This window comes from Micromys minutus (genome assembly GCF_963924665.1).
Source record: "Micromys minutus genome assembly, chromosome: 25".
NCBI classification, from domain to species: domain Eukaryota; kingdom Metazoa; phylum Chordata; class Mammalia; order Rodentia; family Muridae; genus Micromys; species Micromys minutus.
In genome coordinates this window covers 10,669,329-10,692,630 of record NC_137960.1, presented here as the reverse complement: position 1 = coordinate 10,692,630, position 23,302 = coordinate 10,669,329, and the positions used below count along the sequence as shown (strand labels likewise).

General features: G+C 46.7%; 1 protein-coding gene across 1 annotated transcript in view; it reads left to right on the top strand.

Moving 5' to 3' along the window:
- UPB1 (beta-ureidopropionase 1) overlaps positions 1-21,533 on the top strand; it is a gene marked incomplete at its 3' end in the record, with an annotated part of 29,478 nt that extends 7,945 nt beyond the window's left edge. Inside the window, exons 4-10 of the mRNA XM_080938222.1 lie at positions 7,664-7,758; positions 11,430-11,591; positions 13,184-13,353; positions 18,204-18,285; positions 18,912-18,954; positions 20,094-20,248; positions 21,423-21,533. Coding sequence (XP_080794348.1) covers positions 7,664-7,758; positions 11,430-11,591; positions 13,184-13,353; positions 18,204-18,285; positions 18,912-18,954; positions 20,094-20,248; positions 21,423-21,533 — 818 coding nt within the window. The remainder of the gene's footprint in view (positions 1-7,663; positions 7,759-11,429; positions 11,592-13,183; positions 13,354-18,203; positions 18,286-18,911; positions 18,955-20,093; positions 20,249-21,422) is intronic.
- Between the last annotated feature and the right edge of the window lie 1,769 nt (positions 21,534-23,302).

The following is a 23,302-nucleotide window of genomic DNA, read 5'->3' as shown; positions in this document are numbered from 1 at the left end:
AGTTCTCTGCCTGGTAGTGGTGGGGGCACTCGCCTTTAATCCCAGCACTTGGGAGACAGGCAGGCAGATCTCTGTGAGTTCGAGGCCAGCCTGGTCTACAGAGCAAGTTGCAGGATAGCCAGGGCTACACAAAGAAACCCTGTTTCAAACACACACACACACACACACACACACACACACACACACACACACAAAGTAAGTGTTTTCCAAGGGACAATGCTTTGAATACTCGGTGGGTTCTTTCTGAATTTCCTTTTTTTTTTTTTTCCTTCCTCTGTAGCTGCTCCTTAATCTTCAGCTTTTCAGACATTTATTTGTGATGTATATGCACATACATCCTATGGAGGTCAGAGGACATCCTGTAGGAATCTGCTCTGTCCCTTCCTTCCTCATGTGGGACCTGCAGGTTGAACTTAGGCTGCCGGGCAAACTCCTTTGTCGGTGATCTTTCAATTTTTAGTTCTCTGCATCCTCATCATAACAAACATAACTGCCCTCTGTTGGCATTAGGATAGCCCCTTCCCCCAGCGATGGCTCCACCCACAGGTGGCAGGAACCTGACACATCCATTGCCATGGAAACAGCCAAAGCATTCACAGAAGACATCAGTTCAAAAGCCCACCTCCACCTGGGAGCAAATGACATCACTACCCCTCCTTCTCCTCCCTCTCTTTTTCTCTTCTCTTCCCTTGACCCTGCCCCGTCCCCATTCTATTAAACCTCTCCACGTGGAACCGTGTTCATTTGGTGTGGTTTGTCCCCGCATGGGCCAAGAAATCTAATTAACAACACCCTCCTCACCTGCACACCTTCCCCAGCCTATTCCCATTCAGCCTCTGCCATTTGTTCCCATGTGGTTGCTGGGATTTGAACTCAGGACCTCTGGAAGAGCATCCAGTGCTCTTTACTGCTGAGCCATCTCTCCAGCCCCCTGTTGAGTGCTTTTTGACAACCCAGTTATTACCTTTGATTTGTTTGCTTATACTCTGGAAGGATGTAGGTCTTTGGGTTTTGCTAGTATCACTACAGTTTTGTGAGGGTGTTCCATTGTGTGTACCTTACACTAGATGCTTGCAGGAGTCTTTCAGTACAGCCACTTGGGTCTCCCTATGCTTTCCTGTATCCTCTTATTCTTTTCGAAAAATCACATTTGGAGTTTTATTTTGCTTGTTGGAACGGGGTCTCTCTTTGTAGCCCTAGATGTCCTGAAACTTTGTAGAACAGGCCGGGCCTCAGACTCACAAAGGTCCACTTGCCTCTGCCTCCCCAGTGCTGGAATTAAAGGCGTGGCCTTTATTCTAGAATGGGGCTACGCTTCTTCCCATGAAAGAAAGAGTTGAGATGGAGCAGAAGTGTTTTGGTTTTGTGGACAGGTCTGTATAAAGCAGAAACAAAGGCAGAAGGGCCCCCCGACCCCCCCCGCACCCCCATACCCCCCCTCAGAACAAAGGCTGAGCAGCACCAGGCTCCTTCTGCATACTTTATTTGGAGAGGCTAGAAGCAGAGGGAATGATACTGAAACTGGTCTCTGAGGGAAACTGGCGGCCATCTCTTTCCAAAACAAGGTGCAAAGCAACAAAGTTGCTATGTGGTACCCAACTTTAGTATGGGTGATGCCATTTTGAGGGTTAACCTGATCTGTTAGGCCTAGACCCAGAATGACAATTGCCAAAATTACAATTTCCTCCAGTTAACATTTCTCCACCCCATCCGTATCCTCATTTCCTGATACTCCATTAGGGTCTGTTTCTAGCCTAGTTCCAGAATTTTCTCTTTTGTTTTTTTTTTTTTTTTTTTTTAATTTTTCAGAACTTTCTCTTTTCCTTCTACTTTTCTGTTTTGTTTTTACTCTTCACACTGTACACCTTATGTTTCTTCTTGCCCCACTTTCTCTCCCTTAATGTAGACCTGCGTTCGAGGGCTTACTAAGAACCCCATGATGAGTCAGTACTAGGCTGTCTTGAAGTCTTCCCTGCCCAAGAACCAAGTCCCGTTACTCTTAAATTTAGCCTCAGGCAGGTTCACAGCTAAAACATCCGGTTGTTGACCATGCTCTCCTCCAAAAACCTCCTGAGCTGAGCCTACGTCCATATTGCTCTCAGCTTTGTCTTCCAAGCTCCTGCTAAGGTAGCTCATTGAAAGTTCTCAATCTTTTTTTTTTTTTTTTTTTTGTCCAAAAATCCAAATCCTTCCATATTCCTTAAAAAAAAAAAAAAAAAGGCATCTGTGGGTAATTCCTCTAGGCTCTGCACAACAGTTACCTAGCAACAACTTGCCTACCCACCTCCCAGGTGTTAGATAAGAAGGATTGCTTGCTCTCTCTCTCTCCCTCCCTCCCTCCTTTTTTCCTTCCCCCTCCCTCCTTCTTTCCTCTCTCCCTTCATCCTTCTCTCCTCTCTTTCTTCCTCCCTTCTCTCCTCTCTCCCTCCATCCCTCTCTCTTGCTCTTCCTCTCTTGTTCTCTCTTTCTTTTTCTCTCTCTCTCACTCACTAACTCATTCTCGCTCTCTCTCCCCTCCCCATATGTTCCCAGCCACCAGCCTCTTTCTGTCTCTCTCTTCTCTTCCTGTCCTTCTCTCCTCCCTTTCTTTTTCTGCCTCTATCCCCAAGGTCCCCACTCCCCTCCCTGGCTCCCTTCCCCCAATAAACTTCCTTTTGTACTGGGCCTGTAACTGGTCCCTTGGCAGTGATTCCTCAGGAGAAATGCCTTGGCCCACCTGCTGAGGTGCTCCCTCCCCTCCTACTGAATTATTCCCCAGCAGCCCATTCTTAGTACCAACTGCTATACTAATTTTTCCCATCCCTATAATAAGCATCATGACCAGGAGCAACTTTGGGAAGAAAGGATTTATTACATCTTATAAGTTAGAGTCCTGGAGGAAATCAGGGCAGGAACCTAGAGACAGGAATGGGAGCAGAGACCATGAAGGAATCCTTACTGGCTTGCTCAGCCTTTCCTATACAGTTCATAACCACCTTCCCAGGCTCTGTATACTCTCCTGTGGGCTGGGTCCTCCCATATCAATCATTAATCAAGGTGATGCCTCCAGACTTGCCCACAGGCAATCTGCTGGAGGCATTCACTCAGTTAAGGTTCCTCTTGCCAGATAACTCTGGCTTGTGTCAGTTGACAAAGACAATAACTGAACCCTGAAGTTTAAGTTTGCTGGATTTCTCTGGCCAATAAGCTTTAGGGATCTGCTTGTCTCCATCCCTAACTCTCTAGCACACCCTGTTTGTTTATTATGTGGATCCTAGGAATCCAAACTCAGGTTCTCATGCTTGCATGATATGCACTTTACCCATGAACCACCACTTTACCCATGACCCACCACTTTACCCATGAGTATCACTTTACCCATGAACCACCACTTTACCCATGAACCACCACTTTACCCATGAGCATCACTTTACCCATGAGCCATCACTTTACCCGTGAATATCACTTTACCCATGAGCCATCACTTTACCCATGAACTACCACTTTACCCATGAGCATCACTTTGCCCATGAGCCATCACTTTACCCATGAACCACCACTTTACCCATGAGCCATCACTTTACCCATGAACCATCACTTTACCCATGAACATCACTTTACCCATGAACCACCACTTTACCCATGAACATCACTTTACCCATGAACTACCACTTTACCCATGAACCACCACTTTACCCATGAACCACCACTTTACCCATGAACTACCACTTTACCCATGAGCATCACTTTACTCATGAGCCATCACTTTACCCATGAACATCACTTTACCCATGAACCACCACTTTACCCATGAGCTTCACTTTACCCATGAACCATCACTTTACCCATGAACATCACTTTACCCATGAACCACCACTTTACCCATGAACATCACTTTACCCATGAACTACCACTTTACCCATGAACCACCACTTTACCCATGAACCACCACTTTACCCATGAACTACCACTTTACCCATGAGCATCACTTTACTCATGAGCCATCACTTTACCCATGAACATCACTTTACCCATGAACCACCACTTTACCCATGAGCTTCACTTTACCCATGAACCATCACTTTACCCATGAGCCATCTCTCCAGCCCTCATTCCTTCCTTTCTGTTGTCATATTCTGAATTTATAGGAGTTCCTTTACTCTGGAAGTCCTTGCTCCATCATACCTTGGTCTTGTCTTGTGTTTGCACTCTCTTCTCTCAGCTCCAAGGATACTAACATTAAGTAACAATTTGTCCCCTTGCATGCTCCTTACTAACCCTAAACCACCCTCTCTTTCATACATCAGCCTCTGTTTTAAAGATTGGGGATTAAAGAATTGATACTCACCAGCAAGTGCCTTGGAGAGGCTCATTTTCTGAGTGTTGTTTAGGATGCTCTGACCTAGGTGATTCCAGTGTTCCTTATCTCATTATTTCTGTCAGACTGGTCAGATTCTCTAGAAAAAGAACTACCCTCCTGTCAAGACCAGAAAGAGGACAAAGATCATGGTGACCATTATGGAATTCTTCCTTATTCTTGCTTGTCTGCAGCTTCCATTAGACTATAAGCTCCGTGAGGCCATTGCTTTTTTTTTTTTCTTTTTAATTTGCCCCCCCACCTCCCTTATCTATAATGGCTGCTGTAATTGATGTACAGAAATCACGGAGACATCAGGTAGATGAGTCAACCGATTCTGATTAGTTTTCTGGGACTCCTGATCAGCCATCAGAACCTACAGCGCAAGCGCTCTCTCCTTCGTGAGACCCTGCAGACCCCACTCCCACCCAAGGCAGTTTTGGCACACTGTTTGGCTAGATAGCATGGCCGTCTGTGCTGATTCAAATGAGGAATTTCCTCCATAGGCTCAGAGATTTGAGCACTGGGTCCTCAGTTGTTGGTGCTATTTGGGGAGGCAAGGGAACAGCTTTGGAATAGCAACGAAAAGATCCAACCTTAATGGAGAAAGTGGGTCACAGAAAGGCAGCATTGAACTATCACAGCCTAGCCCCACTTCCTCCCTCCTCCTCTTCCTCCTCCTTTCTTCCTCCTTCTCTTCTTTTCTTCTTTCCTTGCCCTCCCCCCATGCTTTCTATGTGTAGTTGAGATCAGAGATGTGATTTCCAAGCTTCCTGCTCTTCCTGCCTGCTGCCACGCCTCCCCGCCCTGCTGCCACACCTCCCCGCCCTGCTGCCACGCCTCCCTGCTCTTTTAGACCCTCCCTCTGGAACTGTAAGCTGAGATAAACTCCCCCGCACACTGCTTTTGGTTATGATATTTTTTGTCACAGCAACAGCAAGTCGTCTAGTACACAGTCTGAGACCGCAAGCTATCTCTTTCCCTTTACTTTTTTTTTTTTTTTTTTTTTTTTTTTTTTTTGACACAGTTTCTCTGGGTAACCCAGGCTGGCCTCAAACTCAAACTTACCCTGAGTCCTGGGATTCCAGGTGTACAGTCACCGTGCCTTTCTCTAGGCCAGCAGTTCCTAAGAACAGAGTAGTGGCTTCATCATGAGGCTGACTCAGTGCTAGGTCTGAGAGTGTGGAACCCCTTCCCCCTCTAGTTGAAAAGAGTTACTGGGATTTTGCAGTCCCTGGCTTCCTCTGATCTCCATGCTACATCTTCTTTTGGCAAATTTATTTGTGTTGGGATATTTATGTGCACAGGAAAAGAAGCCTTTCAAAGGGAAACAGAAATTTGGAACCCTTAACAACTTGAAATGAAATCAGCATGGGAAATGCTGTCCTCTGGGGACACTTATGTCACTTCTTATAATCTGGAAGCTGAGAATTAATGGTCATTAGGGGTTGTTTTTGTTATTAGCATCTCTTCTGGCTGGGTTCCTTAAAATAGTTTTCTCGTCTGGACCGAAAAGACTTTAGGGAGCCTTGAGCCTGGAACCAAGACTTCCTGCACTTTGTTGGCAACATCTGCCTGCTCTGGGTGGTGGATAACAGGGACATTGGTGTCACGCTAACCCTTAGGACCAGGCTTACTCAGACCAGGACAGATGGGGGAGGGTTGAGGGGAGGGTGGGGAATCACAATGGTTTTGCAAGGTGTGAGAGTCATGGTGGCTGTTGTCCTGATCTCTAAATAGGCCCCATGCTGATGCTAGGTAAACACAGCCAGGTCACATCATGATGTGCTTCTTGAAAGTAGATCTGTTTGGAACCAGAAGAGCCCTAGCAAAAACATCTGTTAACATCTGTTCAGCTAGTCAATCCATCACAGAAGGAGATGGGTTCATGTAAGACAGGGAGCTAGAGACTGCCGAGTGGGTCCGGCAACATATGCATACCTCAAGATAAAACAAATAACAGTAACAATACACCAGTGGGCCCCGGAGAAAACAATCCAGGTGATGGGCAGGGAGTGTGAGTATCGAAGAGAAGAGGAAGAATCCAGAATTCCCAGGAAATATGCAGCAGGCCATGTTTATCTCTACAGCACTAAGACAGAATCTAGCTAAGCCTTGAGTATGCTAGAGAGATGCCCAGCCAGTGAGCTGCTTCTGGGACAAGGAAGACATGTTTCATCATGGTGAGGTATCCGTTTTCTTAGCACAGTGGTAGATATGGAGATACTGTTTCTACTACAGTATTTTACATTTGCACAGGGTAGTATAAGAACGTTATACATAGCTGAGAGTCCCAGGATCCGCTCTGACCCATTGTCTTAGGATTCCTGTTGCCGTGAAGAGACACCACAACCGCAGCAACTCGTATAAAGGAAAAACCTTTCATTGGGGCTGGCTTACAGTTCGGAGGTTTAGTCCGTTACCATCATGGCGGGAAGCACGCAGGCAGATGTGATGCTGGAGAGGTAGCGGAGAGTTCTACATCTTGATCCACAGGCGGCAGAAGTGAACTGTGAACCTGGGCTTAAGCCTCGGAGACTTCATAGCCTGTCCCCACAGTGACAGACTTCCTCCAACAAGGCCATATCTATTTTAAAAAGAACATACTTTCTATTGGTGCCAATCCCTGTGGGCCAAGCATTCAGACACCATCTATGGGGACCATTCCTATCAAAGCACCACAGCCAGTATAGAAAAGTGCTGTCGAGAGCACCGTATATATGGAGATGACACACATTCTTTACTGTTCCTATATATGTATCCAGTGTTGGGAAGAAAGCAATACAAGCTGGTTTAGGGTCATGACTCAATGGTAGAGCAAGCGTGTGTCTAACATGCATAAGGCTCTGGGTTTAAGCCTTAACAGTAAAATATAGAACTCTGCTGGTATAAACAACGCTAGAATGGTTAGTTTGGCCACAGACCCATAGCTTGAATTCAGTACCACATACATGCACACATGCGTGCACACATAATGGATTAAAACCAACCAAAACACAGCTTAATAATAATAATAATAATAATAATAATAATAATAATAATAATAATAATAATAATAATTCTACTGAATTAAGTCCCTGGCAGGATCTAGAGATCCTGAAAATGATTCCTTTATCTTTGGGCATGCCCCTCCAGCCCAGTAGCTTCCCAACTTTTATAGGATTATTGAACAACCTATTTCTGAAAAAAAAAAAAAAAAAAAAAAAAAAAAACCTCCCTGTCCCCAGAGAAAAAAAGATCCTGGTGGTGACTTGCTCTGGGCTGAGGATACCCACTAGGAGTCACATGATTCACTCCTAACCCACTCACCCCCCTCTCTCTCAACAGATATGCCCTTTGCTTTTTGTACACGGGAGAAACTTCCTTGGACGGAATTTGCTGAGTCGGCAGAGGATGGGCTCACCACCAGGTTCTGCCAGAAGGTGACATTAACTGTGCTCCCGGGGCGGTGGCTGGCAAACCCACGCAGGTTGCAAAGCACAGCCACGGCTGTCTGATGTGCCTCTTCAGTGTGGAAAATATTTACCAGATAAGATTTTGATAGGGCTCAGACACTTTCCTTATTATCAGGTTTACTTTTGTAGTTACGTTTGTAGTTTCACAGCTACAAGGGCCCTTCCTGGCTTTACTGGTGACAAGCTAGAGCCTGTGGAGGGATGGTTTGAAGTGACTTTATACAAAATCTGGCCAATGGCAAAGCTACCACTCTGGGATGAGGGCCATTTATCTTCTCTAGACCTTTGCCCTTCCCACTTGCCGTAATTGAGCGAAAGTTTCAACACACAGTCTGTCTCACGGTGTAGGGAATGGGTTTTATTTTTCCTAACTAAAACCTTGTTATATATGAGATCTGATCCCAATGATATAAACTGTCCAGAATACTCAAATCTCTGGGGACAGGACAAAAAAGAAAGAAAGAAAGAAAGGAAAGAAGGAAGGAAGGGAGAAAGGAAGGAAAAAAGGAAGGAAGGAAGGAAGGAAGGAAAGTCAGGACAAGAGAGTTAGAAAAGAAGAGAAGCATTTGCTAGTGGGTGAGGAGATTCCTTTGCAGGTGATAAGAATGTATCAAAATTAGCTGGTTGTAACGATTGCACAACTCTGGAAACAAATACTGAACAGCAGCAACATATGCATCACCTTAAAGGGATGATTCTGGGTGGGCAGTGGTGGTTTATGCCTTTTTATCCCAGCACTTGGGAGGCAGAGGCAAGCAGATCTCTGTGAGTTCGAGGACGGCCTGGTATACAAAGTTCCAGGACAGCCAAGGGCTACACAGAGAAACCCTGACTTAAAAAAGCAAAAAAATAAAACAACAAAAAGCAAGCAAAAAAGAGTGGTTCTATTCCTTGTGAGTTATATTTTAGTAAAGCTGTTATCAGAAAAACCCATACTAGTCAAGAAATTATGAATGGTAATGTGTATTCTCAGCTCTAACAGCTTTCTGTTTTCATTCAGAATTTGTATTATGCTTAAGGGTTTCTGGGAAAGAGTCGTAATCATAGTGATTCTTTTTTTAAAAAGATTTATTTATTTATTATAAATAAACACACTGTAGCTGTCTTCAGACACACCAGAAGAGGGCATCAGATCTCATTACAGATGGTTATGAGCCACCATGTGGTTGCTGGGAATTGAACTCAGGACCTCTGGAAGAGCAGTCAGTACTCTTCACCGCTGAGCTGTCTCTCTAGCCCCACGACTCTTATCAGCACAAAATTGTGACTCTAAGCATCTGTTTTGTCAAGCTATGGTGGGGGGGGGGGAGTGAGGGGGAACTCATCGAGTTTTGATTGATTCATTGCTGTGGTCAAAGGGAGGGACTGGATGAAGACTGTTTCCCTCGGTAAGCCTAGATTAGAGCTGAGGGAGAGTGTAATTAGAGCTGGTGCCAAAGAACACTTGTCAACATCAAGAGGGACCAGGAGCCCTCATTAAGGTAATGATGGCTTAGGTAGTACTGAGGATATGTGACCATCTGAAGTTACACATCTGTCCACAGGTTCTGCTATTCATATTGGAGACAGAAAAGAATTTAGTGCCTGCCATGGTTTTATTGTGTTCTCCAAGGCCGAATGGTTAGAAAATTAATTTGCAGTATGTGTATTGGGAGGAAGTGTATTATAAAGGTAGGTGGGTCACGAAGATTTAGCTCTTGTGCATGGATTTGTACCAGTATCTCCAGAGTGGTACTTTCCCTCCCTCCCCCCCTTTAATAAAAGCAAGTCCAGTCCCTTCTTACTCTCTTGCCCTCCACCAGGACAGTTTGGCACAGTGACCCAGTAGTTTCTGGCTGCTGCATGTTTGACCTTGGATGAGAACATCCAAGGAGAATCTCTGTTCTCTATGAGTTACCCAATCTCTATTATTCTGTTGTAAGGGCACAAAACAGACTAAATGGCAAAGTATCTTAGTATAGCTGAGAAGGATAATGAGAATTCATTAAGAATCTTTTTGAGACAGGGTCTTACTGGTTTAGTAGCCTGGAACTCTCTAAATATGTCTGTCTCCCAATCTAGTCTCAAACTCACTATTTTCCCACCCCACCCTGCCAAGTCCTAGAAGTACAGGTATGACTCGATTTTACTTATTTTTTTTAAAAATATCTCTCATGTATTCTTTGACAATTTAATACATGAGTACAATCTATCTTGACCCTATGTACCCCCAAACTGCTCTCGTTCTACAGGGCACACCCCAACATGGCCCCTCCAGCCTTTGTGTCCTCCCCTTGGTTTTGATAATTCAAGATTGCAACTCTTTTTTTTTTTCAAATCCTGTAAAGAATGTCAAACTTGCCATCAGCCATGCTTTTGCCTGTACAGTTCAACTCCATGAAACATGTCCTCACAGCTGTGCCAGAGACTGTTGAAACCTTGCATTGGGTTTCCGAAACACTGTATCTATTAGAGATTTTCCTGTTACCTCTCCCTTCCTGCCTCTGAAAAGCAAATTCTACTTTCTGCTTCTGTGTATTTCATCACGCTAGGATTCCTTTACAGGTGAAAACCATGTGTTTCCTTTTAACGAAGTGGCATCATTAGTATAGCGCCCTCAGGGTCCATTAGCCTTGTGGCATATGATAGGAATTCCTGGCGTGGCCTGGTGGGTAATTGTCTTCATACACCACATTTTGTTCAGTCCTTCATCTGCTGATGGACAGAGAAGCTGCGTCTACTTCTTGGTTCTCAGTGATAACAAGCAGTATGTCTCTAACCATGGGTTCATCATTCCATAGACCTGTCTCACTGAGGGCCTGCTTCTTCGGTCTTTGAGGTGTGTGTGTCCGAGTGGTATTGTGTATAGCTCTCTGTTTAACATAAAGAAGCATACATGTAATTTCTGAGAGTGCCTGTATCATGTTATATTCTTATCCTAGCACTGATGTATCTCTGTCTTTCTCTGTCTGTCTCTGTCTCTTTCTGTCTGTCTCCCTCTCCTCCTCCCTCTCCCTCTCCCCTTCCCTCCCTGTCCTTCCTCTCCACTCCCTCTCCCACTCCCTCTCCCCTTCCCTCTCCTACTCCCTTTCCTTCTCTCCCTCTCCCCATCCCTCCTTTCCTCCCTCCCTCTCCCTCTCCCCCTCCCTCTCTCTCCTCCACCCCTCCATGGGTAGTCCTGGCCGGCCTAGAACTCACTGTGTACATCAGTCTAGCCTCATGAATGCTAGAATTAAAGATGTACACCATCATATCTGGCTACTGATTGTTCTTATGTAAACAGCTGTAGTCATCAAGACAACACTGGCATTAAGTGCTTTTAAAAAAATAATTGCTCAGGGCTGGAGAGACGGGTCAGTGGTTAAAGCACTGACTGCTCTTCCAGAGGTCCTGCGTTTAATTTCCAGCTACCACATGGTGGCTCACAACCATCTGTAATGGGATCTGATGCCCTCTTCTGGTGTGTCTGTGCATATATATATATAATTTATATACTCATTTAAATAAAATAAATCTTTAAAAGAAGTAACTGCTTTAACTGGAAGTAGCTGGAAACTAAGTCTACATATTTAGGAACATCATTAAATTCTTCTCCAATTTAAAAAAGTAAGAGTAACAGTTTACCTGAGAGAGGAACTTAATGGTTTCCACTTCCCCAGCTGGCAAAGAAGCACAACATGGTGGTGGTATCTCCAATCCTGGAGCGTGACCGAGATCATGGGGGCATTCTGTGGAACACAGCTGTGGTGATCTCCAACTCGGGACTGGTCATGGGCAAGACCAGAAAGAATCACATCCCCAGAGTGGGTGACTTCAATGAGGTAAGTCCCAACCCAGGCTTGGTGGGCTTTCCTCCAGGAGAAGTTCTTTACTGTACGCTATGAGTGTGATGCTACAGGCAGTGGTGGCGTAGCCTTCAGAGGGGCTGACAGCATTGGTTTGTATCACACAGACAGATGACATATTTGAGTCACAAAACCTTCTAATGGCATGGGGTTGAGAGATGCTTTGTACGTGTGAGGTAACTTGGCTTCCTGCAAAAATTGGTGCATAAGCTAACATGCCAATAGACCGGACACAAATGTGAAATTGCTCCCGTGAGCCCTTGTGAAGGGGCTTATGAAGGGACTCAGCTCCTAGGCAACTATGATACAATCCTAGTTTTAGTAGATGGCAGTCTTTGTGACTTCCGCGGTAGCTAAGTGGGCTCATGTTCAGGTAGGTGTCTTTGATAGTGTTTGTTTGTGAGCAGTGGTGGTTACACAGGACTTCTTAGACTCACTGGAGATGGGAATTCTGGGAAAGGAGCTGTTCTGTTGGTAAATGCCAGTTCACAAATGGCAGGATACCAATGGAGGGCGGTTGAAGGAGAGGAAATGAACTCTATCATATCGTATCTGAATTTGACTTTTCATGAGGACTGATGGTTCAGAATGTGCTGTTCCTGATCCTCAGCTCCCCACACCTCATCGTGTTTGGGGGGTTTAGGCTGCTCTCGGGCTGGTCAACAAGGTGAGACACCATTCACAGGGCTACGGGGAGACGGAAGAGCTACTGTTTCTAAGTAGCAGCAGCTGGAGGTGGGGTGGACAGACACGCTTCTTACCTGTTTGCCCCGGGGTTAATCATTAGCTCCTTGCTGACATCTCTGGTCTGAGGACAGCAGGATCTGCTCAGGGTCCACTATGGGTACATATCCTGGTTGCTATCTAACTCAGCCAATTTTGAAATTCATGAGAGAAAGCCAAGATCTGTTTGCCACCCACCTTGCCCTCTACCCCTCCTCTCAACTTATGCATCCTCATCAAGACCCAGAAGTGGTAGCCTTGAAGATCTAGCAGGGAAGAATGGATGGGTAAATAAGGTTCCCGTTTGCTGGTCCTGCCAGCGATTTAATCTGAAGCAGGATGTTCAAGCTATGGGGAGAGTATGTGTCCTACTCTCTGATTTGGTCTTAGTCAGTTGGTCAAGTCCCGGATCAATTCAAATGACATTCAGTTTCCAAAAAGGAGTTGCTCTAGGTGAGTCTGGGTCTTTTTCACCTCTAGCATTCTGCATAAGGATGCATGGTTGGTAAGGACCTCCTCCTAACATTGACCTAACCGAAACCTTTCCTCATGTCGTGATTGAAACCTTACCATAGGTTATTCTGGAAATCATGTGACACAGCACAAACCAGGTTGTGGGTTAAATACCTAGGCCCTTGTGCTTTCCCCTCAGGAGTTGCTTTGTCATTACGTCTGGGTTTTGTGTGCACTCTAACACACCAAAATTCTAGAGTTTAATAGAGTCACACCCAAACGTTAATTTTAGGTTATAGGTGATATTTGTATCTCCTGCTGAGTCTGAGGAAAGCAGAAGTGTTTCCACTCCAGGGCCACCAACACAGAACCCTTTGTTTGTGATTTTTCAGTCCACTTACTACATGGAGGGAAACCTGGGCCACCCCGTGTTCCAGACCCAGTTTGGCAGGATTGCGGTGAACATTTGCTATGGGCGGCACCACCCCCTCAACTGGCTCATGTACAGCGTCAATGGAGCTGAAATCATCTTCAACCCTTCAGCCACCATTGGAGAACTCAGGTCTCTTGGTGGGAACGATATGGGGGTCTTTCTGGGGCTCATCCACTGCCTTGGGCCCAGAGTCAATCTGTGGGATTCTGGCATGGATTTGGTAAACTGAAGGAAGCAGGCGCCATCGCCAGGACGTCTAGATTACAGCTCTGCGATTTAATGTTGTTGTACCATTTTTTTAATGAAAAAAAAAAAAGCTCAACGTGACCATTATAACATCTGACCTCCCTCAACAGCCAGTCTAGCATTGGCAGCAACCTTTGCTGGGATTCTGAACACGGGGACAAAAATGATACCCATTGGCATGATGGTCAGAATCCCGCTGGCTTCCTAGTGGCTGACCAGCAGGGACTTCTAGACAGGGTTCTTCAGAGTCTTGAGTCTTAATTCTGCCATAGAAGGGCAGTCCTCCAAAGGAGTGGAGCAGAAGTAGCCCCACCCAGAGGAACAGAGGATAGTGCAGGAAACATTTTATCCAATGAAAAGTTTCCCTTTTATACTATGTAACAGGAAGTGTCTGAGATCAACCTCATCTCTAATACTGGTAAAACTGCTTTGTTGACATGTTGCTGGGGGCCTAGGCAGGTGAGCACTTGGGCAGGACTTGCAGGGCAGAGGGTCAGCTGAGATATCCAACATTGTCACATCACTTCTCCCTTCCACGTTGACTAAGCACTTGGGAGATTTGCAAGTCTGTCTGTCAGTTTTCTCATTGCTGTGGATACATTGCTAATGAGACTCAAAAGGGGAATTTATTTTGGCTCACAGTTTGAAGGTATGAGCCTTCATGGTAGGGAAGGAGGAAGGTGTGAAGTGGCCGGTTGGTCATATCGAATCTGCAGTCAGGAAGCAAGGAGAGATAGGTGTTGGTGCTTTTCTCATGTCCCCAGTTTTTATTTTGTCTCTCAGTTGGATGCTGAACTGGCTTGGGGTTTAAGATGAGTCTTTCTTTGTCTTTTAAACATCTATAGAGATGCTCTCAGAGACTCAACCAGAGACGGTCTCAGAGATAGTTCTAAATCATTGTCAAGCTAATAATGAGGAGTAACCACCACCATAAGCTCACTCATTGTACCCGACACGTGAACACGTGACTTTTAACTCCTAACATTTCACTGTTGGTCCTCAGGCCTCATGCACGGTCCTCAGGTCTCATAATGCACGGTCTTCCATTGTCTTAACAGTTCTGACATTATTCAGAAATCTGGTCTCTTTGAGACCCAAGGAAATCTGTGAACCTCTTGGGCTGGGGTGTGGGGATATCAATTCTAACATACAATGACATAAAAGAAATGTTCCTACTTTAAAAGGGTACATAGCAAGGAAAGATCAGACCAAGCAAAACTGAGATCCAGCAGGAAAAACACCAAGTCTCGAAGCTCCATGTCTGGCTTCTGAGGCTCTTGATGGCATCACTTGGGCTCCTAAAGTCTTGAATAGCCCCACGCCTTTGTTTCTACTACAGGGACACCAAGTATCCACCCTCTTGGTCTAGCGCATTTCCATGCCTGCAGACTACTTCAGTTGATGTTCCACAGTCCCTACATTTCCACTGTCCCGGAGTCTCCATCGCAACTTAGGCTTCATAGCTTCATTCATTGGCCCTGAAAGAGCCCATTTCAAGGAATCCAACCCTGCTACACACTGCATGGCTTCAGTGGCTTTCTGGAATCTTGATGTAGGAAGGCACCGTGACCCTGTAACTCTTGCGTTTGCATACCTGAAAAGCTAGTACCATGGCCAGATTCTATTGCTAGCTTGAGATGTATTCTGCCCCTCTTTCTACTTCAGCGCACAGTGGCCTCTGTGTGCCTGGTGGCTGAATCCGGAGAAACATTCCCTGAGGTAGTGGTTTTCCAGCATAGAACCCTTTCGAGTGTGTTCTCAATTCAGCCCCTTTTCTTTCAAACAAATTTGATTTTTACAAGCTGGATTCTGCCCCCAAGACACCCATCTCCTTCCTTCCACCCCTCTCTCTTTTACTGCAAATGTTACTAAGAATCGTTGCCAGAGCTGTGCTGTCTTGGAATCTCCTTTGTCCAGACAAATCAGTCTTTGCTTCTGAATTCAGCTTCATTCAAGGTTCCAGCTAACATATATTGGCATAACGTATATGCAGCCACATTCTCTGCCAGGTTCTAAAATGAATGGTGTCTACCTTACTTCCTGGGAGAGTCTTTATTCTCACTGGGGGAAACTTCTTCAACGGAGTCTTAAAGCACCTAAATTGATACCAGCATCCAGGTCTTTTAAACTCTGACCAAAGTAACCCATTAACTCCCCTTACAGCATTCGTTGGCATCGCTGGTCCACACCTCTAAACGTCAGTGTTCTCTCCAATTGCCTATGGACCATATAGCCAGGTTTCTCCAAGCGAAGACCAGCACTTTCAATATCGATGTTCTGAACAGTTAACTATTCTTGTAACTGGTGACCACAAGTCAGACAAGAAGTAACTCCAAGGAAGCAGGGCTTATTTAGAAGGCACAGGGTTTGGGGAATCAGCCCATCAAGGCAGATAAATCATTAACAGTAAGAATGTGAGAGCTGTGTCTGGAGGAGAAGGCGGGGTGAGATTAACGCTGTTGCTCAATTAACTCTCTCCTTCCCCCTCCTTTTAATTCAGTCTAGTACTCCAGCTCAGGGGCACGGTGCTGCCCACATTTGAGGATAAAGGTGAGACACTCCTCAAGTCTCTCTAGGAATACCCTCATGTACATTCTCAGAAGTGGGTCTCCTACATGATTCCAAATTATTACAAATTTTAAAAGCTCTAGGAATTTACATGCCAACATCTCAGCCTGGAACTGACATCCTCCAATGCACGAGGATGGGTAAAGCAGAAAATGCTGGCTTCTGTTCCGTGGCTATGATGTCTAAGTTCTGTCCCAATAGGGTTGGGGTCATGGGAAAAGCTCTACACTCTCAATGGATTTTTATTCAGTTTCTTGTAAATGTCAGAGGCAACTTTTCATTCACTTTCGATTTGAAGCACAAGGCTCCTGTCTTGAGTAACAGACCTCTGCTGTCAGAATTTTCACAGCGGGCTCCTGAGAGACCTAGAGTGTAATTCTCCAGTGACTCGTGAAGTGCGTTTGTAGGAGGTGTGGTCTGGGTCTAGAAGAGGTGCTATGGGGTAGAAGGAAAAAGATCAGACTATGATTTCCCCTCAGGGTTTCCACTCAGAAAGGCCTCATGGTGCTTTGAATGCAAGCAACTGCCCCTTGAAAGGTAAGGTAATCCTTAGTCAGCCATCCACTAGGTCTCAGTGGAACTTTGAGACTACCTCATGGAGTATTCTCTTCCACCGCTGTGGGTAAGACTTAGAGAGGAAATGAAAAGATGGCTTAGAGCATAAAGGTTCTGGAAGCCAAGCCTGACAGCCTGAGTTCATCCTCAGGACCCACAGGGTCTGTAAGTTGTTCTTTCATCCCCAAAGGCATACACAGAGATAGATAGATAGATAGATAGATAGATAGATAGATAGATAGATAGATAGATAGATAGATTGGGTGGGTGGGTGGGTGGATGGATAGATTGATTGATAGATAGATTAGATAGGTAAAATATAATTTAAAAAATTTAGAATACACTTAAGGAACTTCATCTTCCCCTCAGACTTCCCTAGAGGAACCTGAAGTTTACTTTCCTGGGCATATGGGTGTGAACTGGCTTCTAGAAAAACACAGAGAGCTACGTCATGTTTTGTATGCCAAGGATCTAAGCAAACAGAAGCAATCCAATGTAATACGCCCACAACATCTTATGTCCTCAGTAGCCTTATTGAAAATGATTGTCTTTTCCTTCCTTGGCCAAGAATTGCCCAACCTTCCAACTGTGGTGTGGTAAGCATGAAAAGCTATGGTGGTCTCTGGGAGAACAGAGTGCTTCATGGGATGATGCTTCTAGAATTGGAGCCTAAGGAAGTGACGTCATAGAGGGCAGGGCTGTGTGTGAGATGTTTGTGATGGTATTCATGATGCAGAAGCTGTCAGCCACGGAAGTGTCAAGCTTAAATAAATCTCAACCTATTTCTTCTATGGGTTAGGACAGTAAAATGAGTCATCCGGAGGTAATGTAGTGTGGTGATAAACATCTATGAGCAGCGGGAAGATGCGAAATAGGCCCCTGCTATGTGTGGTCAAACTCTGTGACTTGAGGGCGGGGTGGGGGTGGCGCTATGGGCAAGGAGAGTCATAGAGGATGGAAAAATAAAAACACTGAGTTCATTGGCTGGTGGGGATTCTGAGAAATTTTCTTTAATATATGTTAAGCTAGTATATGAGGTTTCATTTTTTAAAGTGCAGTGTTATGTAAACCTCCGTGTTAGCTCTTGTTACGATCTCCAAGCCCATCCCCCACAAGCCATGCACTAGCCCCCTAAATCCTAGCTCCTCTCTGACACTTGCCAGCCTTCAATCCCATGACAGTTATAAACTACCACCGTGTGAAACTTCTCCATGAGCAGCCAAGACGCATCATCTCTTTTGGCTGGTGTTTTGAAGGAGAAACGTGAGATGGAGTTTTGGTACAGGGCGGTCTGACCCTCCGTGGTCTATGGCCACATGGATTCTTTCCCTAGCTGGCTTTCCCTAGGAAGCTGCTCCTGATAAAGTAAGGTGTGGACAAGCTGGTCAGCTTGTCAATCTTTTGTTTTCTGTCTTAGCTAGCTCAGGAGGGACTGGTCCTCCGGGTATAACCTGGGCTGGTTTCGAACTCAGAAACCTCTTGCCTCAGCTTTCCAGGTGCTAGACTGGCACCATGCCCAGTTATGCTTGCAGCCTGGCTGCATCTTAGAGCCGAGCATCCTCAGAGTGGCTGGGAAGTCTACAGCCTGCTTCGTTCTTGCCTTCTCACAGTGAGTCCCTGTGGCCGATCGAAGCCAGAAACGCAGCCATTGCTAATCACTGCTTCACCTGTGCCCTCAACCGTGTGGGTCAGGTACGTGTCTGAGGTATTTCTTAAGGGAAGGGGCCACTGGCTGCTGGCCTCTGAGGGGACACATCACCTGTCTTCTTGCTCCTTCTACGTACATGCCACAAACTTTAGGGTCCCAAGACAGAAAATGGCTTGATCTGGTAGTTTTCTTCTTGTTTGTTGCTTTTATTTTATTTTATTTTTGGCCTCTCTTTCCTTTTCTCTCTCCTCCTCTCCTCTCATCTTGGCTCTCCCCTTCCCTCCCCTCCCCTCTATTCTCCTCCCTTTCTCTCTCCTCGGCTCTCTTCTTCAAGGTGGGGTGTTATTTCCACAGGCAGGCTGACCTCACATACCACTGCCCAGCTACGAGAATTGTGGGTACCTAATGTCTCCCTGCTCCAGGATTTTAAACCCAAATACAAAATCTAGGTCTTGTGCCTTGCCTGTCACATTCGTTGGTGGCTTCTCAAGGCTCATCACCGGCCTGTTGAACAAACCCTTGCTGATCGCCACTGAGTGCAGACCTCAGCCTCTCTTCAACTGTTTTCTGCTTGGGCTTCTTGCTGTGCTTGGTCTGGCTGAGTGATCTGGAATGACTATCCTGGTGCTGCCACCTAGAGGTTCATCTCAGTCTTGCACTTAATTCACAGGAACACTACCCCAACGAGTTTACCTCTGGAGATGGAAAGAAAGGTATGTTCCGGTTGGTGGGCCTCATTGTCCCCCGTTCCACCTACTTCCTCTGGCCAGGGTCTGCTCCACAGCCTGTCCCTTCTCCTTGGGCACTAAGGAAGAGAGCACTGACTCTCTTCTGCTTCCTTGCATGTACTGTGGGAGTCTGTGGCTGGGGTGTGGGTTCTTCATGGATGGCCACCTTGTTCCCTAAATTGGCATCAGATGGGGATGGACTGGCCTCTCTGCTTCCCCAGGACTATGTGAAACTGGGACCATGAAGATATGGGGAACCCCTTTTGTGAGCTCTCAAGAAGGGGCAGGAGGACTCACACATGGGTCCCCATTTTACTTCTTCCTTCCCCACCTATCTAGCTGTCCCGATGACGTTCCCAGAGTCAGTACAGATTGTCATAGGTCCTGGGGTATTTGGGTGCTTGTGATCTGAAAGCAGCAAATAACACACACCCCTCTGCTAGAAGCCCTGCACCCTGAGGTCCCACCTCTCTAGCTAAGAACATGAGAGGGGAGAGCTGCTTTGCTCACGGGAGTGTTCCAGGATGCATGAGTCCCCCTCAGAAAGATCCAGGAGGGCAAACAGATCCCACTATCTGAAGTCCTAGATGCCACCTCACACCTCAGAGCTCCCAATCCCATATGTGTCCTGATGACAGACAAATGTAGCAAAGTAGGTTCTGGGTCCGTTGTAGAGAGGCCACCTCGCTCAGCTGTGGTGGCCTTGAGCACTCTGTGGCCTGTCAAGGGTTCAGGCATGCAGAAGAGCATTAAGTCTGTCAGCTCCAGGAAAAGGACGACGGACCATTCAGTTCACGGGGAAGACCCACCGCAGGAAGTGGGACACACGGACCATCCCTAGAGACAGAGACTCTCCTTGGGTTTGGGCAGCTTCTGTTGAAAGTAAAGGGCTAGCCCACCTAAAAGGGTGACATCTAGACATGTTCTCAGGGACAGGGGAGAGTGACTGACGTGAAGGTAAAACTCTGTCTCCCTCCCTTGGACCTTTAGGCCTGAGAGAAGTTGGCAGACACGGGGGGGGGGGGGGTGTTATGAATGCTTTCTCCCGGGTATCCTGCCATATGCCCTGCTTCAGAGCCCACCCTGTTTACAACCTGATGGCTACTTCCCTTTGCTCCGTAAAGCTCACCATGACCTCGGCTACTTCTATGGCTCGAGCTATGTGGCAGCCCCGGACGGCAGCCGGACCCCTGGCCTCTCACGTAATCGGGATGGGCTGCTGGTCACTGAGCTCAACCTCAATCTCTGCCAGCAGATGAATGATTTCTGGACTTTCAAGGTGAGTACCCATGTCCCCCTCCACTGCCCCCAAACCCCGCTTTCCATGTCCCCCTCCATTGCCCCCAAACCCCACTTTCCATGTCCCCCTCCATTGCCCCCAAACCCCGCTTCGGTCTCCATCCAGTCTGCAGCTGCGGGAACTTCAGAGGCCAAGTTTGGTCCAACAGGTAGTTGGGGAAAGGCACCAGCTCCCCCAAGTCTGTAGCTCTTTCCAGAGCAGAGGGCTAAGACTCTGCTGGCTGTGGGGAGGAAGCCCCGGGCGGCACCATGAGCAAACATACGGTCTCGATAAATTCTTCCGTCATTTGATTTAGAGTCTAGGCGTCTTTGCCCGAATTAATCTAAGTTCATTTGTCCAGAGAACACAGCGGGTTGGCTTCTGTAATCTGTCTTTTTCTTTCCAGGCATTTGCACTTGTCACAAGATAAATGTGCCTGTCTAGTTCAGCCTGCGACCGGGCTCCACAGTCTAGGCATTGAAACAATGGTGGGAATCGGGTCACGTGGGGAAAGTGGAGCTCTGCCAGGCTCTGACTCCACCTTTACTCAGTTCCTTTGGTGCAAGCATCTTCTGTCCCCAGGACTTAGGAACAGTCCCAAAAAGCTGCCTGTGGGGTCAGCAGCCTAGGTGTGCCGGTGCCTGGCGCACTGAGATGAGACAGTGGTAACGAAGGCCAGGACCCCTGGAAGGGCTTCTGATTGCAGTGTCTGTTACTCTCAACTTCCAGCCGTCACAAACAGGGAAAACGTATGTCCCACTCTGTAATCAATGGCTTTGCTGTAAGTCACTGGAGGAACCCCGTCGCACGGAGCAGGCAGAGTTGTAGTTCTAAACCTCTGCTCCTGGCTGGTGTACGCCCCTCTTCTCCATCCTGCCCTAAGCCTGACCACACCTCCTGGGCTGAGAGGTGAAGTTCAACTGGGATAGACTGTGCGAACCATCATGCACTCTTGAACGTCACTGGAATCCGTGCTGAGGTCACAACATGGCCATTCTTTGTCTTCATTACTGTTTCAAATAGCCCTGCCAATCAGCATGGTGGATGCATTTCTGTCCCGTGGCTGCCCCCTAGTGGCCAGAGGTGGTGGCGAGTAAAGAATAGATTTTTTTTTTTTTTTTTTTTTTTTTTTTTTTTTTTTTAATCTTTCCAAGCCTCTGTGTTCTGTTTGCAGATGACAGGCCGACTTGAGATGTATGCCCGGGAGCTTGCCGAAGTTGTCAAACCCAACTACAGTCCTAACATTGTGAAGGAAGACCTGGTTCTAGCCCCTAGCTCTGGTTAGGGTTGGAAACAGTGGATAAGTATTAAAATATGTAGAGACGGGGGGGGGGGGGGGGGGTCAATACCCAGGCAGGAGGACGGTAGAGTAGGCAAGTATGTGTGTTCCCTGTTGATGATGAATATGAGAGTTTTCTTCTGGGGACTTGGAAATGTTTTGGGATTCAAAAGATGATTCGTCAGCACTGGAACTTTATTAAATGTAACTGGATGGTGTACTTCAAAAGTGTTTTCTTTTGTGCGGTGCAGAATCTACCCCAGTCTAAGATGCTGTGGGATCCCATTGGGAGGAGCTGGCCCAGAGGAGGATGGGATGCAGTAATACCTGGGAATGGGTAGCTTTGAGAGACTTCCCAGCTTCCCACCCCTGGTCCCATCTGTGTCTATAATGAGATGCTCCGTGGACCAGGCAGACTTTAGGCTGAGCCCCAGTTCTCTGATTCTCCCTGGTGTCAGTTTTGGAGATGGTAAGGGCAGAGGACAGCTGCAGACACCATCACACAACTGTAAGCAGGTGGACCGACTGTTCTTCGGATGAGTGAAGTCGACTTAACTACAGCCAATCCTTCAGGCGGGCACAAACCTAGGTGTCTTAGCATTTTACTGCTGTGATCAGGCACCAGGACCAAGGCAAAATTATAAGGACGATATTTAATTGGGCCTGGCTTACAGGTTCAGAGGGTCCGTCCATTATCATCAAGGCAGAAACATGGCAGCATCAGACAGGTATGGTGCAGGAGGAGCTGAGAGTTCTACATCTTCATCTGAAGGCTGCTAGGAGAATACTGGCTTCCAGGCAGCTAGGGTGAGGGTCTTAAAGCCCACACCGACAGTGACACACCTACTCCAACAAGGCCATGCCCACACCCACTCTAACAAGGCCACACCTCCAAATAGTGCCACTCCCTGGGCCAAACATATACAAACCATGACGCTAGGTGATGCAAAGAATTTGAGGCAGAAGGCATGGTCCCTTTCTATTTCCCAATCTGGTCTTGAACTCAAGACCAAAGCATCGTTATAGCCTTCGAAGTGGCTAGGACTACAGGTACATATCACCACACCCAGCGCCATGCAAAGGTATCTTACAAATGCGATTAAATGTCCAACCTGTTGATTGATCATGCCATAAAACTAAGGTGGGCCTCACTCAGTTTGTTTACAATGCCAAAGAGCATCCCTGAGACTTCCGTGGGGAGGAAGGGATTCCCTGTAGACAGCAGTCCAGCCTGCCTCCTTGACATCTCTCCCTGGAGCTATTAGACTGACCTAGCCACTCCCCTTACCCCCAACCCTGCCGACTCCCTTCACGTACTCATAACAGTTCCTAACATGTCTCCTGTGAGTTCTGCCTCTGGTTGGGTCTAACTGGTACAGGCTTTGTTGCCATAGGAACAGAAACTTAAGGTGTAGCGATCGCCTAACTCGCCGGCAAGGAAGACGTGCCACAACAGGATCCTTCTACAGGCGTTTATTGCGGGTTTGATTGCAGTAGTGAAAGACCCCGAGCCCAGAAACCAGCCTTCCTTATATATGCTTAGGAGGACTGTGTCGCCACCTGATTGGTGCATTCTGTGCGCCCTAATTAGCATACTTGGAGTCACCATGAGTCAGCAAAACAGGCAGGTGTGCATGCACACTTAGGTTGTTTATCCCAAAAACTGGCCACCCTCCCTTCGGGCTGGGCGCCATCTTGTAATGGCGAATGCTGTGGTTTTCTACATCAAGGGATGAGTTTCCCTCTTTGGATCCGGCTTTCTGGAATTCTTCCCA